A 22,793-nucleotide genomic window follows, 5' to 3' on the forward strand; every position below is an offset into this window, starting at 1 on the left:
GGGTATTTTGGAGTGACTTCTTCAGAAGGCCAAGCCCTGAAAGCCAAAATCGAGCCCCACACATGCCGGGCAGCCCCCTCGGGGGGTCGGGGGTCCGAGGGGAGCCGGGGGTGGGCTGGCCCCTGAGGGGAGGCGAGCGGCGCCCGCCGCCCTCCCACCTCCCGCCCCTGCCGCGCTCCAACTTTGCTGCCTCTCGCCTCCCAGCCGGCTCCTTCCCTCCCTCCATCCCTCCCTCCATCCCTTCTTCCCTCCCGCCAGGGGCCCGCCACGCCGTGAGGCAGCCGCCGCGGTGCGGCGGGGCGGGAAGGGCGGCGCCGAGCGGGCTCTCCGCGCTGCTCCGGCGGCGCCCTGAGGGAGCCGGCTGCCCCGGGCGGGCTCGGCGACGACGACGACCCCGTCTCGCCGCGGGACGCCATGAGCCAGGCTCAGCCTTACGCCCCGAGGAAGGGCGGCTCGCCGGGGACCGGCGCCCGGCGGAACGACAGCCAGGACTACCTGCTGCTGGACGCGGAGCCAGGCGAGGACAGCGCCCTGCCGCCCTACGCCTTCTACCCGCTGTGAGTGCCGGGGCGGGCGGGCCGGGGCCGCTTTCCTTCCTCTCCCCCTGCAGGGCAGCTTTTTTTTGCATTTAAAAGGTGAAGAAACAGCCGCGGCGAGCGCCCCTCCGACCGGCCGCAGCCACCCCCCGGCGCCCGCTTTGCTGGGAGAGGCACCCCAGCGCCCTGAGGAGTAGTGGGAGGATGAGGATGAGAAGGAGGAGGGCAGCCGTTTGCTGCCTTTTGCTGCCGAGCCCGCGTCGTTCCTCGATAAAAATAACGCTGTGTCTGGTGGGTTCAACGTAGTTACGGAAATACTAACTCGCAGAAGTGAGCGCTCATCGCGGTCGCGTTCACACAACCGCGGTCCTTCCCTTGCTGCGTTCTGTCAGAGGCGCGTAGCCCGCTGTAATTCGATTTTCCAAGTTTTGCTGAGTAGCTCTTGTCATTTGAAGTAGGGTGGAAGGACATATGTCATGAAAACTAAATGAAACATAAACGACAAAGGTTCCAGGAACCGCAGATTTTAAAAACCAGGTCAATTAACGCTCACTGTTTACACTTTCTCCCTGGTTCTGTATTGTCAGCGTGAGTCCCATAATTATCACTTGTTAGTGCTTCTGAAGAGAAGCTGTCCCACAGAGGAGGAAAATGGGTATTAAGCAATGTGAGATGAGTCTGAAAATCTCAGGTGATTACTGGAAGCTCTGTACTTTCCTTTACACAAATTGGATTTACTGCTTAACTGATGAACTCCAGTTGTGTACCTCTTCTAGTTTTTTCAGTTTCATCTATGAGGAACTTACCAGCCATTTGTCATCTACCTGGATGTAGAAAAGGAATATTTTCAAGGAAAATGGTAATACTCACAGTGTTTGATTGTTTATACACTCAGTTAAGAACCGAGTTTTCAGAAATCACAACTATATTTCTCTTACTAAGTGTTTTTTTTTTTTTTGCTGTAGAGTACTTACTAGTTCAGTATGATCATGTAGCTATAGGAGCATATATTATCTTCTATGGATTAAAACCCATGTCAATATGAATGAATGTATCTATCTAGTGATTTTTTTCCTGAGAAAAATATAATGATGAGTAGTGCAAGGACTGGTTTTGGCTAGGTGGACTTCAGCTCTGAATAAATATGCCAATTGTTGCGTTCCTTTGCTGTGGACTCATTCAGAATGGTTGTCCAGCTGCAGGAAGATGGATCTTGCTTAAGTGGTTTAAATAATATCTTAAGATCTTAAAGAGCTGTGAGATGCCAATGTTTTCCCTTGAGCAGTATAAGCCTGTGTTAGCAGCTCTTGGGCCAGCACGCAAGTGTGGAGATAGTTTCTCATAATCTCAGAATGGTTTTGAGGAAAGCCTACATCCTAATTAGGTTGCTTTGTAGAGCTTGAGTAGTACTAAACACAGGATTTTATCTCAAGTTTTGTCATGTCAAGGTCTTAGACAGCTGATTCTGCTGTACAGGAGCCTCTCCCTGTGGAATTTTTTTCCAACAGTCTTTGAGAACAGACAGATGCTACCTGATCTGAGTGGCGGATGTGAACATGAGGAATGTGCCCATTCTCAGTTTTAATATAGTTGCTACTAAAAAGGTGCTCTAGGGGACTTTGCTGTTGCTGTTCTTGTTTTTCAGATGCACATTAGGCATGGGAAAGTTTGCTTGGGGCTTCTCATCTTCTTCTAAGGAGCCACTTTATGTGCACCTTGTAGACATTACCTGCACAGAACCACTTACAAACTCTAAGCTGTCTGGGGTGCATGCAGTGAGCACAGGCTCACCCAGGAAGAGTTGATGTCCTAAGCACAGGTTTTTAATTTTACTGCCTAAAGTCCACATGCATCATGTTTTACATACCTTTTGTGCTGTCTCTTGAGCTGGAAGTCAATAGTTTTACCAATGGCCTTCATATGGCGAAGAACAAGATCAGAGGGCTGGTGTTTGGGATATATGATTTATAACCTTTGTAACCTGCATGCGTTAACTTTTCTCTGTTTTCTTCTGAAATCTTCAAATGACCAGTATTTCCTGACGTTACAGTGGAGAGTATTATGTGAATCTTACCTTGGATCCGTAGATTCATAAGGTCTCTGGAGATCGTGAAGATAATGTTGATGAAGGGCCTGCATTACCCAGACAGTTAAATTATGTGAAATCAGTGGTTTGTGTGCTGTGAAATCTACTTGGGCTTAGAGTGCATGCCTTATCAAGTCTGTCCATATGTGTGCTATCGGTGCTTATTCTTTAGCTTCTTCTTCAGCAATGTGGCAGTTTAGGGAGCTGGTCACGCTGTAAGGTGCCATATTCTTCCGTGAAAGCCCATGGAGGAAGGAATCATTGGTAGCCGTTGGATTAGGTGTCTACACTGAGGGGTCTGGTGGTCTGTCTATTGAGGAAGAGCTGTATGTTCCTTGAAACTGAATAGTATGTCTATGCTTCAATGCAAACACAATAAAATAACCCTCCAGATTACATCAGTGGGTGTTTTAAAATGTTTTTACTAAAACTACTTGTGTTTCACTTATAGTATTTTCCTGGTTCATCCAGTCGCTAAGCATATTTTTGTCAAACTAACTGGAAAATAATATGCATCAGGCAAAAATGCCCCAAGAACATCTTGTGTGATGGTGATTAACACAGAACAGGAATGCAGAGTACAGCTGAGGTCCAAAAGATCTGCAGTGTACCTCCTTTTCAACATTGTGAGGGGGTAGCACACTTAATAATGGTGGCTTGGTAAGACTGTCATTTGACATGTGGGCAGGAATGGTTTTCTTTGGTCATTTAGTGCTGACATCACTGCCTTTGTTGTTTCTAGAACACATTTTTCATGTGTCTCTTTGTGATTGCCTTGAAGTAGTGTAGTGGCTGGTTTCTGAAATATCTTTTTTAAGAGACCTCTTTATTCTATTTGCAGCTTAAGCCCTAATCCATTAACCACTGCTACATTAGTTCAGTAGCGTTGCTTTTTTTTTTTCCTTTGAGATGATTTTCCAGATGATTCATTAATTGTTAACCAGCATAGTTATATTAAAATTGGAATAATTGCCAAACCAACTGTCTTGAATTTGTGTCAATGAGTCCAACAGCACTGATTGTGTTGTTCTCAGGTACATTTTGGCTGAGACAGAAAAAATATTCTCATATATGTATGTATATTTATAATTAAATAATTATTTAATATTTAAATACTAAATTACCTGTAGACTGGACAAAAATTTGAAATATTGACCTGTCAGTGTTAACTGACTCTGAGTAGTAAGAGAGCTGACAGAATTACTTACATATTTGAGGCTTTCTCTGAGTTTCAATACTTTTGCTTAACAACGTACTGAATGAGCAGGAATTCAGTACCACTCTTTCTGAAGAGCAGCTTTACTGTCTATGAGGTGGCTGCTACCTTCATTGCACACAAGACAGCCTGGGCCAGACAGGGTCACAGGCTTTTTTTGGTAAATGTATAAAATAATATTTTATTTGCAATGTGATAAAAAATAAATTCTAATGGGAATTTGTGCTGAAATATCTTGCTTTTCAGAACCTCTGTTAGGGGAAACACACTTCAGGCGATTTGCAGTATTTGTAATTAAATGTAATTAAATTAAATTAGATGGGGATACTTTCTTAAGAATTTGAAAATCATGTTTTAGAAATGTTATGTAAGTAAACACTCTTTCTAGTAATCTTCTTCCATCTAGTTATCAAGTCTGGCCCCTAATGTACCAAAAAAATACATTGCCACATATAAATCAGAAGATTGCCTGATGAAATACAAAAGCATGGATAAACTCTTCCTCTTTTGCAAGTATTTCATTGGCATAGAACCCTTAGTTTGTAGTTTAAAAGAAGATGGAAAGTACATTTTAAGGTCTAACCCCAAACGTGAGCACTGATTTGCAGTGTAATTTGAAATTGATAGTCCCTGTATAAACTTCCCTGCTGAAAACATGTTATTGGAGAATAGATTGCCATCATATGGAGATAGTCAGAATGCACTAATTCAGTCAGATATCTGGTTATATTGTTTATTTATACTTTGAAATATTTTGCATTGTGAAAAAGAAATATATTTTCTTATACATGTCAGAAAGGACAATTATGCATTAAAATGTCAGTTGTAAAGTAAACAAGGGACAGAAATTATCAGATGAAAATGGGAAAGAAAAAGGTTCTGATGTGCCTTGAGGTGCAGATTATTCCTCGGCCTCTGTGGCTATTAGATCAAGTGCTTCTCAGCATTAGCAAACCCAATATATGCTTTAAGCCACTTTCTCTGTTAAACAGTATACTTAATAATTTCTTTCCTGTCTCTAATATAACAGTTTCTGCTGTTGGCATAACATCATTTTTATCTGCATCCTCAACTGTCTTGCTTGAAATGACCTGTAAAATTATCTTCCAGACTCTTCATTAGACGTAATCTCTTCAGGGAGTAATGTGCAACGTGGCAGCTGTGCTTCAGATTGCTAGTCTCTGCTGAGATGCTCTATCCTCTGAAAATCTCTTGCAGTGGTTTTGTTGACAACAAAAAGGTGGAAGAATTAGTACGGGGAAAGGGAGGTTGTTTCCTTTTATAGCATGGTGGATAGAACACTTCCCTGTGAATTGGGACTAATGGAGCTAGTTCCTACTGGGCAGAGGAAAAAAAATCATGCCTGAATTTCTCTTATTCTGGGTGACTGAATTTAATCCTCAAAGTCTTGGGAAAAAAAAAACATCACCATTATGACCAAGTCCCCGGCAAAACAGCTTTTAGTTCCCTCTTTATTTTGTACAAGTGTTGGTAAGAGAATGCTTCACTTTGAACTAGAGATATGCTTGATGTTGAGTTCAGCTTTATTTATTTATTTATTTATTTATTTTGGTCTGAGTGAAGAATAACAAATGCTTCCTTTGAATCAAAAGGAAATGTGTTTATTTGATATTACTGTGTTCTAATGTTTCCTGCCTCATCAGAATTTTTATTTCTCATCAGAAATAAAGAAAAGAGAAACCAGAATCATGCTTTTTGGGGTTAGGACATTCAATAAAAGTTTCCTTTAAAAACCAGCAGAGCAGACCAACAGTCTTTATTTCATTGTGGATAGCTGAGGTTTGTTGCTAGTGAGTACTGCTGTAGCTTAACCACACAAAGTGAATGAAGCTGGCCAGGGATAGGTGATCTTCAAAAAAGTCTGTTGGTCTTCAAAATGCTCCCTTCCAGTAAGTCCACAGAGCAGACTCTATTCCACAGGTGAGGTTTCATATCGGATCGTTTTGTGCTTTGAAGTTGCGAGAAATACAGTAGGTTTATGCTGAAAATAACACAAGGCCAGAAAATTACCTCTCAACAGTAAGCTGAGCTACAGACATTCTTTTTTTTTTTTTTTTTTTTTGGTGAAGACTTGCATAATTTGTTAGTTTTAGTTGCTAGGCTCTTGTGTATTCACTGCATATGTTCACTAATGTAACAGCGAGCTTCCTTTGGTCAGCTGCATTACCTGAGCAATGTCCTGTGGTAAGACTGTATAATCTATTTGGCTTGACCTGTAGCAATATTTCAGTAGGCTTATTCATACCCATTCTTTAGTAAAAGGGTAGATCTGCAGGTCACCCTGATGCAGTTACTGAAAAAAATAAGTTACCTCCCTGTGGGACCTAATTTTATAAAACTGGAAGCTTTCCATTTAAATCCAAGTCATTTGTTGGATTTGCATGGTGAAGGTGGAGTAGCGATATAGAAATGTGTGGGATATGTACAGCATACTTTTCATTGCAAATGTTAATAACAAGCGTGCTCTTTGTCAAACACCCTCCCAACAGCATTTGCCACTGCGGAAGCTGGGGGTTGTAATAACTGGCTACTTGAAGAATTCCTACAAAATGTCAATATCCCCAAGTAACAATGAATTGGCATGATGGGTCTACCTCATCAAGCTATGTTTAGGCATTTGAACTCAGCAAACATGATTAAAAGAAAATTTAGTCAGCTAAACTATATTCATCAAATTCTGCTTGGTTTCTTACATCAAACTGTGCAAGGCAATGGCTTAGTAAAGGGCTACAATTTGAAAGTGCATAACAATAGTCTTATATATACATTTGCACATGTGCACTCATACTTGTGCGTGTAGATGCACACATGGAGTCTTCTCAACAGGAGGCTTAAAGGATTTGGCTTGATAAGCTGAGTTTAAATGTAAGTTTTGATAATTAAATGTGGACAGAAAGCTTAGAGATAATTAAATTACATACAGTTTTCTCTGGAATGGATTAACATTTTAATCTTGCAGTGGAATGGTTTTTGTTTGTTTAGCAGTGACAATTTAAATACATAATCAAATATATTATCTTCAGCAAAATAGATAAATTATGGAATATAAAGGGAAGATGACTAATTAAAGTCTGGGTTTATTTTCTATATCTGTTTCTACACAATTTCACCTTTTCATACCATGAGAACAATTGACAGCACACATTTATTATCTCGCCAACATAATTTGTATAAAAAGACATTTATCAATAAAAAAAAAAAATAAGAATGAGATGGGAGATTGGGTTCAAAATCCACAAGTAAGTGGAACAGTGTAGAGGAACTGCACATCAAGAATTGTCATCTTGGGGGCGTTCTCCAGGTTATGTGGGAGGTGTAGATGGCTTGCTTTCTGCAGCAATTGAATGTTATTTCTTTTTGCTAAAAACAAAAGCCAAAAAACGTGGATTTAGAGGGTCAAGCCTTTGCTGTGGATTGCCTAGTTTCTTTTAAAGTGAAATTGTAGTGATGAAGTAAAAATGACAAATAGTAATAACAGTAATTGTGAATCACCGAGAAGTAGAAGTGATGCCCGCCTCGTCACTCAAACATGCCTTCAGTCGAGTCCTTACTCATACTGCTGTTCATATGAACACATCGTTAATTAAAAACAAAACCAACATGAACTTGCACATTGCCAGCTCAGAAGAATGTGACTGGAGTTATTCCTTTTTGTCTTAGAAATAGAATAAATACAGGTTTTGAAGTCACTATTTACCTTAGTGAAATGATTAAAGAACTGATGTTCTTTTGAATTATTTGATATGTGAGGTCTTCCCATGCAGGTAGAAGGAAGGATGATGAACCACAAGATGGAGGTGGATGCAAATTGGATTGAAAAACAAGCAAAATGGAATACAGATCACAAGGTTTGGTGACGTAGTACTGGCAATTTTAGAGAATATTCAGAGTGGGAAATTTTTGTGAAACTTGTCTGCTGCTTTGTTACCAAGTTTTGAATGAAACAGCGCATCTCTTAAAAATGGAATCACATACTCAATTAAGTTAAATCCTTCTCTCATTGAAGGTAGTGGGAGTTTTGCTGGAGATAGCCTGGGAGATAGCCCGGATATTTAGCAGGTTCACATTACAATTTTATTTTGGTTGTAAGTGAGCAGCCACAGCTCCTGGTGACCACCTGCAGAAATAGCTGCTCAAACAGATTTACGTCTTGCTTTGTTGTGGTTCGCTGATGTTTGTGAGCACAGCAAGTGGTAATCTCTGGGCTTCATGGGACATCCCATACATCCACAATCAGACTTTGATTAATCACTACTAATAAGGGAAAACGTCTGCTTTTGAGCCTGCCGAGTTCTTAATTCCGAAAGAGAGGGCCCTTCATTTAGCCCTGACCCGTAGGGATCTACCTGATGCAAGCAGGTGGTATTTAACTCAGAGCTGGACAATATTTGTCCTGAGAGCAAGGAGGTATTAAAAGGCTGCTAGCAGCCACAGCCATCCTGGCTCCTCTGGATTTTTTTTCATTTTTAATCACACCCGGATCAGCATAACTAGAAAATAGGTTTGTGCCCAACAGACTGATAATGTGGGCTAAAGTGCTGGTGTGGTGCCTCCTGTCTTCTGTCAGCACTGATAATTCAGATGATTGCTGGGATACTGATTTTCCTCTTGGCCCAGTCTGGGTTTTGCCTGCTGTGTGTCTTGGCTGGATTTAGGAATTGTGACTGGCTGCCTAGAAGTCTTTCAGAAGGGCAGATTCCCTCATCTTTGAGGAGTGACGTATGTTTTCTTTCTCATCTGTAAGATTTTGTCTTTGGCGTACATATTTCACATATTCTATACATGATTTTTCTCTCCTATTTTAGAACAGGTAGCCATATCTGACTGCTCAACTTTGTTAGGCCTATGATATGTACACGTCTTCAGCCTGCCAAGTGGTAATGACCCAATACTTGGCACTTCTTGTAAAGCTCTTTTAGTGCATTGCAAACAGGCACGTTGCACAGAGTCCAGCTGTCAGCCTTCCAGACACTGGGCACTTGGCAGCCAAAAGTGGTTCTTAGCACAACAGCGTTTTAAATCACGGTCTGTGTCAATTAAACACCTCTACAGCACCCCACATATTGCAGCAGTAAGTAAAATGCTTCAAACTGAGGTGCAGTTTGTGGACGGATGCTTTGGCAACTGGCATCACAAGGCTCAGAAAGTCTGTACTGTTGAAACTCATTGCAGCCAATGTTGCAATTATCATTACTCTGGTCATCTCAGGGTTCCTCCCAGTTTCCCTTTAACCCCACACGTGCAGGAGCACATCCATGAGCTTGTGATAGGGCAGGTGCCTGATACGACTGATCGCTTAGCATCCATCCCACGTATAACAGCACAAGAAGTGCTGAGCTCTGGCAAGGGCAGTGTTAACTCACAAGCCCTGCCAGATAAGGACCTAGAGCCAGGAGAGATCCAGATGTTAGCTAAAACAGTAGTTTTTTTTTTTTTTTTTCCCCCAACCATTTGCAGTAACACCTTGTTGTTCCTATGTGCCAAGATTTACAGTCACATTCTGTGAGCTTCTAATCGTGTTTAGTGATTTACATAGGATCAGAACCATTGTACCAATCTTTTCATTCTGATAATCCTTTCAGAAAATTCAGTGAACCTCGTTGAAAATTGCTCCTAACCAGCTGTTCTTCATGTTCAAAGCCTAAAAAACAATTTTCCCTTCCATTTTGCAAAGCAATAATTGATTTTCTATATTAGTTTAGTTCCGCTCTGCTAATCTTTGTTTTTATGCATAATTTCCTTAAGCTAATTTAAAATTACTTTCAACTGGAAAGTGTTTTCTTAAATTTAGTAATGAAATATCACAAGTGCCATAATTTTCTCATTGATTATCTGCACTTGTGAGGCTGGTTGCATTATACATGAGCTGAAGATATATTTCTATTCTTTTTTGTCATGCTACGTTCATTAATTTATATTTAATTGCAATAAACCTAATATGATCCAAATATATGAAGTAGCAAACAATTTTCAAATGTAATCCTTTTAGAAGTTAATATAAATATATAGTATGTTAGTTGCACTTATTTAAAGGGAAATCCAGTGCTCTGAGAATTGCTGAACCTCTCGTAGCTCTGACATGAAGAACAGATATGCATGTTCATGGGTCTGTCAGCATCAGTGGATCTCATGCATCTCCACTTCCTTGCTTTTGTTTTCCTCTGTGCACTTGGCTGTGCATTTGTCCTGGCGGGAGCACATAAGCTAGGATAGCTGCTAGGAGGGTTCAGGCTCAATGTAGACATAACATGGACCAGGGAGGTGAAATTAAATCAATTCCTTTGCAGCAGGATACTTGGGATATTTGCAGTAAAACTTTTAAAATTTCCACTGAGACATTTAAGTCCTGCTCTGACTAAATTACCTGACAGATCAGATGCAAAGAGCCGGCAGCTGGATTGCAGCAATTACTCTTCTTCTGTGGCTCTTCTTTCCTCTGCCTCTAAAAACAAGTTTCCCATTAATTTCTTAAGACAGTTTAGGAAGACTGCTGTTTTCTTAGCTTTCTCAAGTGAATCTTAGAATCTGACAGTGCTCTATTTCATTCTCCTTTCTGTCTCTATGTGGAGAAATCCACATTAAAAATGCAATGACAATTCATAATTTGGATCTAAGTGTGGTAATGTCAGAAAAAGTTTAGATAACTCAACCTTCAGGCAGTAGGGATGGGATGAAGTCTTCTAAGGCTACTAGGTATTTTATATGGCCTCCCTTTAGTATTCTCACTTCAGGATCTTAAAAACAAAAACCACACAGCATTGGAGCCACTGGGAAGTTTTGGCCACAGTCTGTCCTACTGTCCTGAGTCCCTGTGAGGCCAGTGAAGCTGTGTGAGTCTGTAACAACCTCTGGCTGTCCAGGAAAGATGAAGGAGTTACGGCAACACGGCAGATACTGCAGAGGAAGAACAGCAAGTATCTTGAACTGGCATCTAAGCAACAAGCAAAACAAGCGGAAACTAGACTGGGAGAGGAATGTGAGTAGCTAAAGAAAAGGTCTATAGTATTTTAAACATTCTGGAGAGCACTTCTAAGAAAAAAAAAGTCATCAATAACAGTATTTCCAGAAGGTTTGCAAAGTGAACACTCCTTGTTGTACAAAGCAGTACAAGTGAATGTTCTCTGCTTTTCTTCAGAAAATAATTTTAGAGGGTTAGGTCAGAAAGCTACCTAATCAGCAGCATATGTTGTGGGCCCATTGGTAGGTAAACAGCAACTGATGTGGTTGATTGTGAAATTTCAGCACTGCTTTGTATGATAAAGTAATAATGATCTTACTTAACAAGTTGATATATAAAATATATACTGGGATTTCTTTCCCCACAGGCACTTCCAGCCTAAAATCAGCAACAGCATTTGAAAATAATGCACTAGAAGAAGGGAAATGTAAAAAAGAATCTAGGCAAACATTGCAGAGACAGCAAGGCTAATGGCTCTAGTCTTACAAAACTGCCTGAGGATCTTTAATGACCCAAGGTTTCTATGTTATTGATTTTTACATCAAATCAGAAAAACAACAGAAATCTCCATAGCTGTCAGTGAGAACATCTGATAACATCTTAGAGGGAAAGAATATCCCTTGTGGATTGACCAGCCTCAGCCTGTGCAGGATTTCTGACCTGCCTGCAGGAATCAATGAGGAAATCACCAGTACAGGGTTAGTAGCACTGCTGTGCATGTGTGCCTCTTTTGACTGCCCATGCCTTGATTCTTCCTACCAGCCCACAAGTCTTGATCCATCCAGAGGGCCAGAAACAGCACGGAGGTACATAGTGAAGAGGAGAAGAAATAGGAGGACTCACTGAAGGGAAATACAGTGCCCTTCCCATCTGGATTTCTTTTTCACTGAAACTTGAGGAGGGTGTGGGAGGGCTGGTGCATGTCCAGGTATCTCCCCAAAGGCAGTGTGCACGCATATGTGAAGGTGCGGGACCTTGGGAGCAGTCCTGGTACTAATAATGTGCGAGCAAATTCCAGTAGCTTCATGTTCCTGAGTTTTATCTCTCTTGGAAGCAGATTTAATGAGTCTTGAACTGTAAGTTAAGGTGCTAGGTATTGCATTTTGTGGATCAAGCATACAAGAATTGATTGAAATTTCACACCCATCCATGGTTAGTTTTCAAATCCTACATTTAGTGAAAATGTCAGCAACTCTGGCATCCACATTTGGTTTTGATTTAGACATGGGATTTGGGGTTGGAATGTTGAAATCCTTCTTGTGTCTCTTTCATCTCTGTGGTAGTCATCAAGCTTTCCCCTTAGTTTAAGGATGCTGCCTGGGTGGTGGAGGTGGCAGCAGGTGCAGGAAAGGCTGAGGGCGTTGTCTGGAATGAAGCAACTAGCCTGACATTGTGTGGGCTCCTTCCATCCTCTATGGAGGAGGCAGGCCCCTTCAGAGCATAGTTCAACAGATCTGTTCCAGGACTGGGTGAATCACACTGGTGACTAAAATATAGTAGAATGATTGTTGATGAATGGCACATTTATATTCTACAATGTGCAGATGTATTGCTGCTGACTTCAGTGGGATTTTAATTCATATGCCTGTGTGGAAAATATTATCCTCAGTCTTTAATATTTGTGAATATGTCTTTTTGACTGTATGTTTTGTGATGTATGTCAACGATGGTAATTTAAATATGGAGGAGAAGATGATGTGTTTCTGGAACAGACTTCAAAAATGAGAAATATATCATATGCAGTGAAAGAAAGTATGTAATTCTTTGACTAAAGCAAAATTCTGACCCATATGTATGATATACATATAGTATAGATGTTCTGACCTTTGAATACTGAACTATGCAACATTTAGATTGACTTTTTGGGGGGAGAGGAGGAATTAAGTAGAAAAACATTTTGCACGTTAATTCTCTGCACTGCATTAGAGAACAGAGGTAGGAAAAAGAGCAGATACTAATGCGTTTATCTTGTAACAGAAATATTTTTTTCTTTCTAATTTAAATTCAAACGCGGGCCAAGCAATATCTTTCATTTTGATTAGAAAGTTAGCTTATAATGTGCAGATATTATAAGCTGGTTATTTTTAAAAAGAATTATAACAATCAATTCCGTGAGTGTCACAGAAGATTTTGCAGAATTTCAGTTCCTCTCTTGCCTAATTTTCCTCTTCATTGACGTGGATAAAGTAAAATTGGTAATGGTGGTGTAACGTTGTCTCAGAATAGAATTTCTTACAATTAAGGCTGTTTACCCACATTCTGTGATATCAGATCATGTTCTCCCCTCTGAGTTACATGCATGACTCACTGATATCACCTTTAATAAATTTAATGCTTTTGCAGTCTGCATGCAGCCTAGCACAGGCTGGATTTGAGAATGTACTTCGGTTGTAACCAAGATTTTGCTCTGCAATTTTTAGAATGGTAAAGCATGAATAATGTTTACACTAAAAACAGGAACATTTTCTGTTCAAGAACAAATGGAAATCTGCTTTTTCAATATGTTGGTCACCCGTATATTCATCCAAAATTCTTGTCTTCTATCCACAAATGATTTACATGGGAAGGTTTTTTTCAAGTGACTAGCAACTGTCCTGGAAATTTATGGAAGGATCCTGCTCACTGATGATTGTAGGAGAGCATGCCATTTTCTCCTCAAGGCACCAGAGATGAACGAAGAACAAAGATGAACAAAGATGAACACAGCTTTGAAGAGTCTGGATTGCATGAGAGATGCAGCAGCAAAGTATCTTTTTATAGTGATAAGTAATTTCTGAATATATATAGCTTTATGTGGAACAGTTCTTTTGAATATATCAATATTACATTGTGAGAGGGGGAGTGTTGCCCGAGGTAGGAATTACTGGCCAGACATCCCCTGGACTGTAGCACAGTACAGCTGGCTGCCTTTCATTGTAAGAAAAACAGTACAAGGTTTGAAGTGTATCCTTCTCAAGTTCCTAGCCTCAATCAGCAGCAGGCTGCTGCTTCTTGGTTTGAAAGGGACATGGGGGTGGCTTTTCTTGGGGTGTGCAGTGAAATGTCTGGATCTGCTGAGTTTGTACTGCTTTACTATATGATGACAGTCGAGATTTTCACAACTTTATCAGCATAACATTTCCCACTTGTTTGTATTAGGTAAGTATGTTTTTTTTCTGTGTTCATGCTTGACCATGCCAATAGTGTTTAGCCTGAGCACAAGCATTGGGTCATTAATAGAATATATTCAGTGAAACTCATTGACGTATGTGCAGTAATGTGATGATACAGTTCAGCAGTATAACTGATCAGACTTTGCTCCTGAGAATGATTTGAGATGTTCAGTTGTGAGCTGGTTATTTATTTATTTATTTATTTGTGAACTGTTAGCACGAGCGTAGAAGGCTGTCATTTCATCCCATGGGAATCTGAAAATTAGAGATGCCACTGAAGTTCTGGATAGATTAGCATGATCCCTCCCATTTGGCACAACCAGTTTATAGCCTGGGCTGAAGAGTTGTATTGAGACTGTTTTACCTCTTGCTCTGCTTAGTAAGCCCTGAGCTCAAGGCTGGGACACAAGATGGAAGAGAACAAGAAAGCATCTACTGCTGCTATGCGTACCAAAAAAGATCAGTTTTGAGAATATAAGAGACAGGGAACACCAGAGCACCAAATTATGACTGCTAGTTACCTTACAAAAAAGGCAGGGTGCTAGAAAGAATATAATTTGAAGGAATATTTCAAAGGAATGTAGGAAGTTAGGGGTATAGAAAATAAGAATAACTCTTATTACCACCTGTCTCCAATAATCAATCAACATCTTCCTAAAAATTCAAGGTCATTTTCAGAAAACAGCAAAGCCAGCTGAAGCTGCTGCATCTTCTTCACCCTTGAACTTCAGTTTGCCCAGGAACTGGATGTAGCAGAATAGGGAATAGGGACAGTGAAATTATTTTCATGATATTTTTCATGTGCAGCATCTAAATAAGCGATATGTTGACTAGGCTAACTTCATATCCCAGAGATGATTTCTGCATGAGAGCAACTTGTTATTCCCTGCTCTTCTACACTGACTGTTATGTATACTGACACTGACTGGGTGTATACCACTTAGAAGAGGATCAAGGGGAGAAAAAACTTCCAAGTAAACAACAATTGCAAGTAGAGCTCTGCAAATGCTTTATTTTTATTTTTAGTTTTTAGTTTTTGTGTCATTCAAGGATATCACCTTGCAGACTTGACAAAAAAAAAAAAAAAAAAAAAAAAGGAATACGGTTTTCCCATTTTGCCAAATCCTATGTAAAAGTGAAAGAAGAGTAAGTCTGGAATTTCTTTTCACATGAAATGTTATTGTTTTTGTGTCTCTTTTCGTGCTAGAATGGTTAAAGAGTTAAAATTCCCTCTTCTTTTTCCTGAACAACCCTTGACAACTCTCTTCTCAGAAATTGCCACCATTTTGTCTTTGATCAGATTGCTTCTATATGTCTGAAATAAAAATGTTTAGTTTGGGTTTGTTGAAGCCACCTGCCATCATACACAAGTCAAATCAATATTAATTGCTTTATTATTATTATTATTATTATTATTATTATTTTTCCCTGTGGCTGATTGTATAGAGGACAGTTTCAGCTCTCCCATAGCACATATGTGATGTGACTGCCATGGCAGATGGCAGAATTCAGAGTGTATCTGTGTGTTTGGGCATGGCGGAGGGCATTCTCTGGGGAGACTACTCCCTGTGAGACCATGGTGACCAAGACCGCAGATCTGTCTCCCTTCATCAGGATAATGTAGTGAAATGTTCTGTGGAAATGATGCAAAGTGATACACTTCACATCAGTTACAAAGCAACCATCACAAGGCTTTCTTCTCCGTGGTATTAGGGTTTGGATCCAAATAACATCTCCCCTGCTCCCTTCTCCCCTTAATTCTGATGTATTTAGTTAAACTCTGAAAAGTGAATTTGGACAGTTTAGACAAGCAACAAAAATACCTACTGAAAGATTTTGCTTTTCAGAACCCGTATTTGCCACTGGATAATGAAAATGCCACTTTATTTCGAACTTCTGATGGCTTAGCTTTTCTCCATCAAAAGAGTTTTCATCCACCCCAAAGAACCAGTGTCTTAAGGGTCTTAACTCTACTACTGTTTGTGAGATTTCAGACTAAAGAAATGCCTTAAATTGATACTCCAAATTGATTCACCAAATTTTCTGGATGTTTGTGTTAAGTGATAAAGAATGATGTCTCTGCGTAACTAAAAGTGTTAATTACATTATGATTCTTCTGTAGAGTATGTTGCAAAAAACAAGAATAGAGTTTCTCTTGACAACAAGAAGCAAGCAGGAAATATGCTCAGTGGGTATATGCCATTTCACACAGTGTCGGTGCTCCAAAAGCTGTGTGTTAATGTGTCATTGTGAATAAATGCCTATTAGGAAGATTTCTCATTTCTTTGTTTCATCATAGCAGGGTATTCATTGGTAAGCCACGTGCTTGGGGTGTCCAAGACTGAGTTACACGTCTTGTTTCAAGTCAGGCAGAACAGAAATCTCAATCCAATGGGCACTGGTGTGGGTGGGCAGAAGCTTCTTTAAATGTTACTGATCTCAGGAAAATATTCTGCAATTATAAAGTTACAGTTATTGTCTCATTTTATGTCTGGGATGCATCAAGCACGGCATTGCTAGTTAGTCGAGGGAAGTGATCGTCCCGCTCTACTCTGTGCTGGTGCGGCCTCACCTTGAGTACTGTGTGCAGTTCTGGGCACCACAGTACAAAAAGGACATTCAACTGTTGGAGAGTGTCCAGAGGAGGGTGACGAAGATGGTGAAGGGCCTGGAGGGGAAGACATATGAGGAGCGGCTGAGGTCACTGGGCCTGTTCAGCCTAGAGAAGAGGAGGCTGAGGGGGACCTCATCACAGTCTACAACTTCCTCGTGAGGGGGAGTGGAGAGGCAGGAGACCTTTTCTCCATAAACACCAGTGACAGGACCCACAGGAATGGGGTGAAGCTGAGGCAGGGGAAGTTTAGGCTCAACGTCAGGAAGAGGTTCTTCACCGAGAGGGTGGTTGCACACTGGAACCTGGCTCCCCAGTGAAGCAGTCACTGCACCAAGCCTGTCTGAATTTAAGAAGCGATTGGACTGTGCACTTAGTCACATGGTCTAAACTTTTGGGTAGACCTGTGCGGTGCGAGGAGTTGGACTTGATGATCCTTATGGGTCCCTTCCAACTCGGGTTATTCTATGATTCTATGATTCTTTGATATCTCAAATCGCGTTTCTCTTTTACATTGTGCCATGTATTGGAATCCTTATCACACCTCAGGTCTGTGAAAGTCAAGCAATCTTTTCATGCTCGCATTTGTTGCTTGGCTTGATACCAATTCTGTATTCACTGAGGTCAGGATGGCAAGTACTTTCTTTATGCACAGCAGGGAACAATAAACATCATCTTTGTTTCTTTATTCTTACAAAGTAATTATTTTTTAATAACAGTAATTACAGTGATTAAAAGTAAAACAACGCCATTACTTTTTAAAAAATATTTTGCCTTTTAAGTAAGTACATATTGAAATGGAAAACATTTCCTCAGTAACACTTTATCCTGAGGTTATATTGCACTGTTTTTAAGTAGCATTCTCATTAAAAAAATAAAAAATAAAATGCACGTTTCTTCAGCCTACTTTGTACCAGATAATAGGTAACATCTAGAGAAATAACTCTGTTCTGCTCTTGTTTTCATGGAATTCAGTTTCATGCTTTTTATCTATTTTTATTTTTCTTGGTTAACACCAATCAGCTGTTCCTCCTGTTGGATATCACTTTGTTTTTTAAGCACTTGTAAGGTAAATTCTATTAGATGCCTTGCTTCTTATTTCATATAATTAACTATACATCACATTTGCATAGTAAAGATAAGACACATTTAGTTATTTTCCCACAAGCGGCTGAGGATGGAATGTCTCCTGTACTGAAACTAGGATTTTTTATTTATTTTTTTTTTAATCCAAAGAGGAAGAATTGGTTTAGATGTATTGTTTTATCTGAATTTGTTCAAAAGCAGAACTCTGGGAAAAAGCATATCTGGGAAATTCTTATTTTGTTGAAATACTTTTAAACAAACATATTAGCTGATGGATGCATTTTACTGTGTTACAAATTATAATGAATTAAGAAGTGGATAAACATATTAAGGTCCTTAATCAAACGGTCAAATCTGACTGCCAGAATAACCATACCTCCCATCCTTTTGGAGTTCTCTTTGTTATATTATCTGTTTTATCTCTAGGCTAATTTCTGTCTTTAGTACAATTATATGCAGGTTTTTTAATTTTTTTTCCCCAAAGCATGAATGACTTATTGTCTATTCTTCCTCAGATACTGAGTAGAGAGTGTACTTCCTGCTCCTGCAGAATGGAGTTCTGTGGCACCAAATTGTAGTCACTGCTTTAATGCCAACAGCTTCTTGTGTTGATACTTCCCTTTTACACATTTAAAAGACCTTTAATGCTTTTGCCCGTATTCTAAGTCCTGAGGTTGTTGGTTGACAGGTCAAGATCAGTGAGAGATACTCAAAGGAGGATATCTTGAAAGATTCTATATTTTTAAAAAATAAAATAATTTGAACAATATATGAGGATGAAGACCTCTGAATTTAGGGTCTATACTTAGAAATTTACGCTCCTCATTAATATTTTAGGATTGTTAAATTTCATATCTGCAGTACTCTGATCAAATATCATCCATGGAAGTGATGAGCAGATTGGAGTGATTTCAGTTGCATTTGGTGTTGACAGTCAGATTTTCAAGAAATAAGAAAAGACTGAATAAATCTCTTGAGTAATCATTTGGTTTTTGGTTTCAGTCCAGAAGGTGACAAATATGATTCAATCTCAATTTATTCCCATGTTGGAGAATTAGCTCAGTGCTGACTATGAGGCAAGCTGAAGATCTGCCATGTTAAAGTTCACTTCTTTGCGCCATACACCACAGGTTTTATGGATAGACCATATGATTGTGTTTCCCCTCATTAAATTCATCACTTTTTGATTTTCTTCCATGCTTTGATAACTTCACCTGCATTGTAGGCGAAAATAGTGGCATTGCTCTCATCATCAAATTGTCACTTGTCTGGAATTCGTACTTTACCACGTGATGTTTTTATTGTCAACTCTGTGCTATAGAAAATGAAAAGTATTCTACTGAGGATTTTAGTTTTTATGCATGTTTTTCCTGAAAGATGCCCAGTAGTTTCAGCTTGGGAAAAGCAATAGAAAAGATGCTACCAGCTAAAATATGCTACCAGCTAAAATTAATCATTTAACAAGAATAAAATTAAAATATCTTATTTAGACTGCTAACCTTTGGCAAGCATGTCTTTGGCCAAGTAGCACAAGAAGCAGCTAGCAGAACTGCTGGTCTTCTCATGTCTTATTCAGGCATTTTAAGTTACTTTTAACATCTGTTTTGTGATCCTGTCTAGTTTTTCTCTTGGAGATGATTTTTCTGTTTCTCTGATCTTTTTGATGATACCTTACCCTATTGCTTGGAACTACAACTCTGAATAACAAACTGTGCTAAAGGTAACAATGAAAGTTGGCTCTGACTCATGCCATAAGTAATTCACACCACTAGGAGAACAGGTAAAGAAAGACAAGACAACCTTGTGAGGTGTCTTGAGGAGAATTCTGCACCAGCATTTTGCCCTGTGCTCCAATCTCCCTGTGCAGTTGTTGAGCTGTGGTATTATGGTTGGGTCTAGACACCTCCAAAACCGCGGTGAACTCATTAAACTGTGCTCTGTGATGTATGTTTATTTTCCTTTCATTTATAAACAGATATATAAACGTATATCTGCATACACAGTCGTACACATTCCTTTTCCTCCCACTTTTTAAAAATAGATGACAGCAAAAGGAATTTAAGCGAATTACCCCTGGTCATTAAATGATCAAGGCAGTGAGAGCTTAGCAGAGCTCTTGGTGGCTGGAGTTATTCTGTTAGCATAGCATCATTTTCTTCCTTATCTGCTGTAGAGGTTCAGGAGTAGTTGTGGCTACCCTTACATGGGTATGGATTCTGGGACAGGAGTCAGCAGTGGCTTCTCCCGTTCCATTGCATGGTCTTATTGAGGCAGGTTACAGCTTTTCAGCTGTAAGCATTTCCTTAGCAATAGCAAACACTATTGCACTTGCCATAATACTACTAAGTATTGTGTGCTCGCACGTGGTTGCAAACATAAGCAGAGCAGCTGAGTCAGAGCATGGCAAACAAGGCCCTACAGAGCTAAAGACAAATATTTACTGCTTGAGCTTAAGTCCGTTGTCTGGAAAGAGGAGAAGACTCTTGAGGTTTTATGTTCATACCAGGCATAAGATTGGCTAAGGAAAAGCTAGAGTCCTAACAAGTGTTACCAGAGATGGCTCTTGTTTTCAAGCCTGAAATGCATTTTACTTCCTCTGTTTCAGTGTATACTGGCTAATATTTTCATGCTTTGTTGCAGTTGCCAAACCCAAAGTGTTATCTATGCAGCTCACCAGGTTTATATAACTGGGAAAGGGTTGTGCTCCTTAGAGCTCACCTGCTGCTGGAAGGTGATGACATTAATGGGACAGTTAAGGTAAATACTGTTCAAATATTGGAAAATAAACATGTCCTGAAGACGTGGACAGCTGAAGTATAAGAGATGCAGCCTGTGATTTTTTTTTTTTTTTAAGACAAACTTCCTAAACATGGACCTGCAGGACAGAGAGAATGCTATAAAATCCAGTTTGACAAAAGCAACAGTAGCTTTATAGTGCAAATGTTAAAAGAGAGCCACAACTGACCATCTGGCTTGGCTGCTTTCTGCAGTCTGCTTAATCACAGATGCCAGCCAGAGAGTTTTGTGCCTGGGGAGACAGGAGCTCAGGGCTGGGAAGCTGGCAGGCAGTGCTAGAGGAGGTTCTGCCTCTTCTGAGGCTGTCTCTGAGTATGGGGGCTCCCTTCAAACAAAATGATACTTCATGTCCAACTAGGAAAACTTGAACTGATTGTTATTAGTTTAAAAATATGAGAGGACTACAAGGCACTTTTTTTTTTTTTTTTTTTTTTTAATGTTAAAATGAGGTTTAAAACAACTATTAGTTTTGACAAATGTGATTATGTGTGCTTAAATCACAGCTCCATCCAGCCTTCTTCTTCCATACACAAAAGGGGTAAGAGGCAGTAGAAGTAATATGAAAATGTAAATTACCTAAGCCTCTCTGTAAGGTTAACACATTTAAGATTGCTTCAATTCAGAAAGCACTTTAGCAGGCAATTAAGTCTTAATGGAGCTAAAGTGTATTCTTAAGTGAAAACCACAGAGGTTTTTTTTTGTTTTGTTTTTGTTTTTGTTTTTTTAGCTGAATTAAGGCTTTAGTTACAGACAAGAAAATGAAAATAACTCATTCTAATATTTTACTACTCTTATGCTCCTACAAAGGTATTTTTTTCTAGTTCCACATCTGTGTGGTATTTTCACTGCAGAGTTCAAAGAAAAAGATAGTTTTAAATATATTAAATTAACTCTTTTTTAATTTTCCTGGTGTATATTTTACATCACATTCCTGACCATGATTCTGGCATTGTGTACTAGTATTTAATTATGCATTTTTCTTTTATGGTCTGTTAAATTGGAAGCAATAAATTATTTTTTGGCAGTATTTATTTGAATATTGATTAGCCATTTGTCCAAATTCTTAATAAAAATATGAGTGAGAAATTTCCCAACATAAAAAATTAGGTTCCTGAATTTAACATCTGTGTAATGTCTTCATGTGGTATGTTAGAATGATGAGTAGAGAAAGTGATATTATACATACATATATTGAAATAACTTCTTTGTATGTGTTCATTTGATAAAGCGTTATATTGCTTTAAAGCATTCATTACTTTTTTAAATATAATGCGTTATTAATGTTTATGAGTTATTTGCATAAATAGACATTGAAAGATGATTTGATATAGCTGAGTGGTAGGACTTCATCTGCTAAGAGGTTCTACAGCTTGTAAGGTATTAGAATGAGAAATACTTTTACACTGATGATTTATTAGAATCATAGAATCATGTAGGTTGGAAAAGGCCATCAAGATCACCAAGTCCAACCACCAACCTGGCCTACTGTGTCACGCCTAGGTGCCACGTCCACGCATCTCTTAAATACCTCCAACGATGGGGAGTACACCACTTCCCTGAACAGCCTGTTCCAATGCTTGGCCACCCTCTCCATGAAGAAATCCTTCCTAATGTCCAATCTAAACCTCCCCTGGTGGACTCTTTCCTCACATCCTACCACTTGTCACCTGAGAGAAGAGACCATCGCTCTCCTCGGTGCAACCTCCTTTTAGGTAGTTGTAGAGATTGAACATTTCTCCCCTCAGCTTCCTTTTCTCCAGACTGAACAGCCCCAGTTCCCTCAGTTGCTTGTCATAATTCTTGTTTTCTAGTCCCTTCACCAGCTTTGTTGCTCTTCTCTACACACACTCAAGCAACTCCATATTCTTAGCTATAATCAAGTGGGGAGTGTTTTATATTGATTTGAGAACCTTAAACACTTCCTCAGTTTTTATTTTTAGCAATGAAGAGTGATGGGATAATTTGTACCTGAATTACATGCAAAGCTACAAAAAAACACTTTGCTTTCTACCCCAGTGGTTTCTGATTCTCTCTGCTAATTACAATATGAGAGTGTGGTTTAATTCATGTGCCTTTCCCACATTGTACTTACTTATATATGGTACTTAGGTAACTGTATAACAGTGAAGAGCATGGCATATCTCAGTGGTGGTGTAACACTCTAATGTATACATTAGTCATGTTTAAATTCATCTTTCAGGGAAATTAAGTGTCATATCTGAACTTGCCTAAATTTATTCCAGCTTCACAATAGGAAGGTTCTGTCTTGCATTTTTGTATGGATATTGAAATTTCAAGGTATCATGTAGGACACTCCTCTAGGGAATCCAT

At 39.5% G+C, this 22,793-nt stretch overlaps 1 protein-coding gene across 2 annotated transcripts in view; it reads left to right on the plus strand.

Moving 5' to 3' along the window:
- The first annotated feature begins 178 nt into the window (after positions 1 to 178).
- Positions 179 to 22,793, plus strand: part of TRPC6 (transient receptor potential cation channel subfamily C member 6) — a 93,721-nt gene continuing 71,106 nt past the window's right edge. Inside the window, exons 1-2 of one of the 2 annotated variants that reach the window (XM_035328187.1) lie at positions 418 to 557; positions 636 to 827. Coding sequence is in view for 1 of the 2 variants with exons in the window: in XM_035328179.1 (XP_035184070.1) it covers positions 415 to 557 (143 nt within the window). In the remaining variant the exon portion in view is untranslated. Of the gene's footprint in view, positions 558 to 635; positions 828 to 22,793 lie in introns of both variants that reach the window. The other variant, XM_035328179.1, reaches the window with a different exon arrangement.

This window comes from Oxyura jamaicensis, chromosome 1, assembly GCF_011077185.1.
Source record: "Oxyura jamaicensis isolate SHBP4307 breed ruddy duck chromosome 1, BPBGC_Ojam_1.0, whole genome shotgun sequence".
Taxonomy (NCBI): domain Eukaryota; kingdom Metazoa; phylum Chordata; class Aves; order Anseriformes; family Anatidae; genus Oxyura; species Oxyura jamaicensis.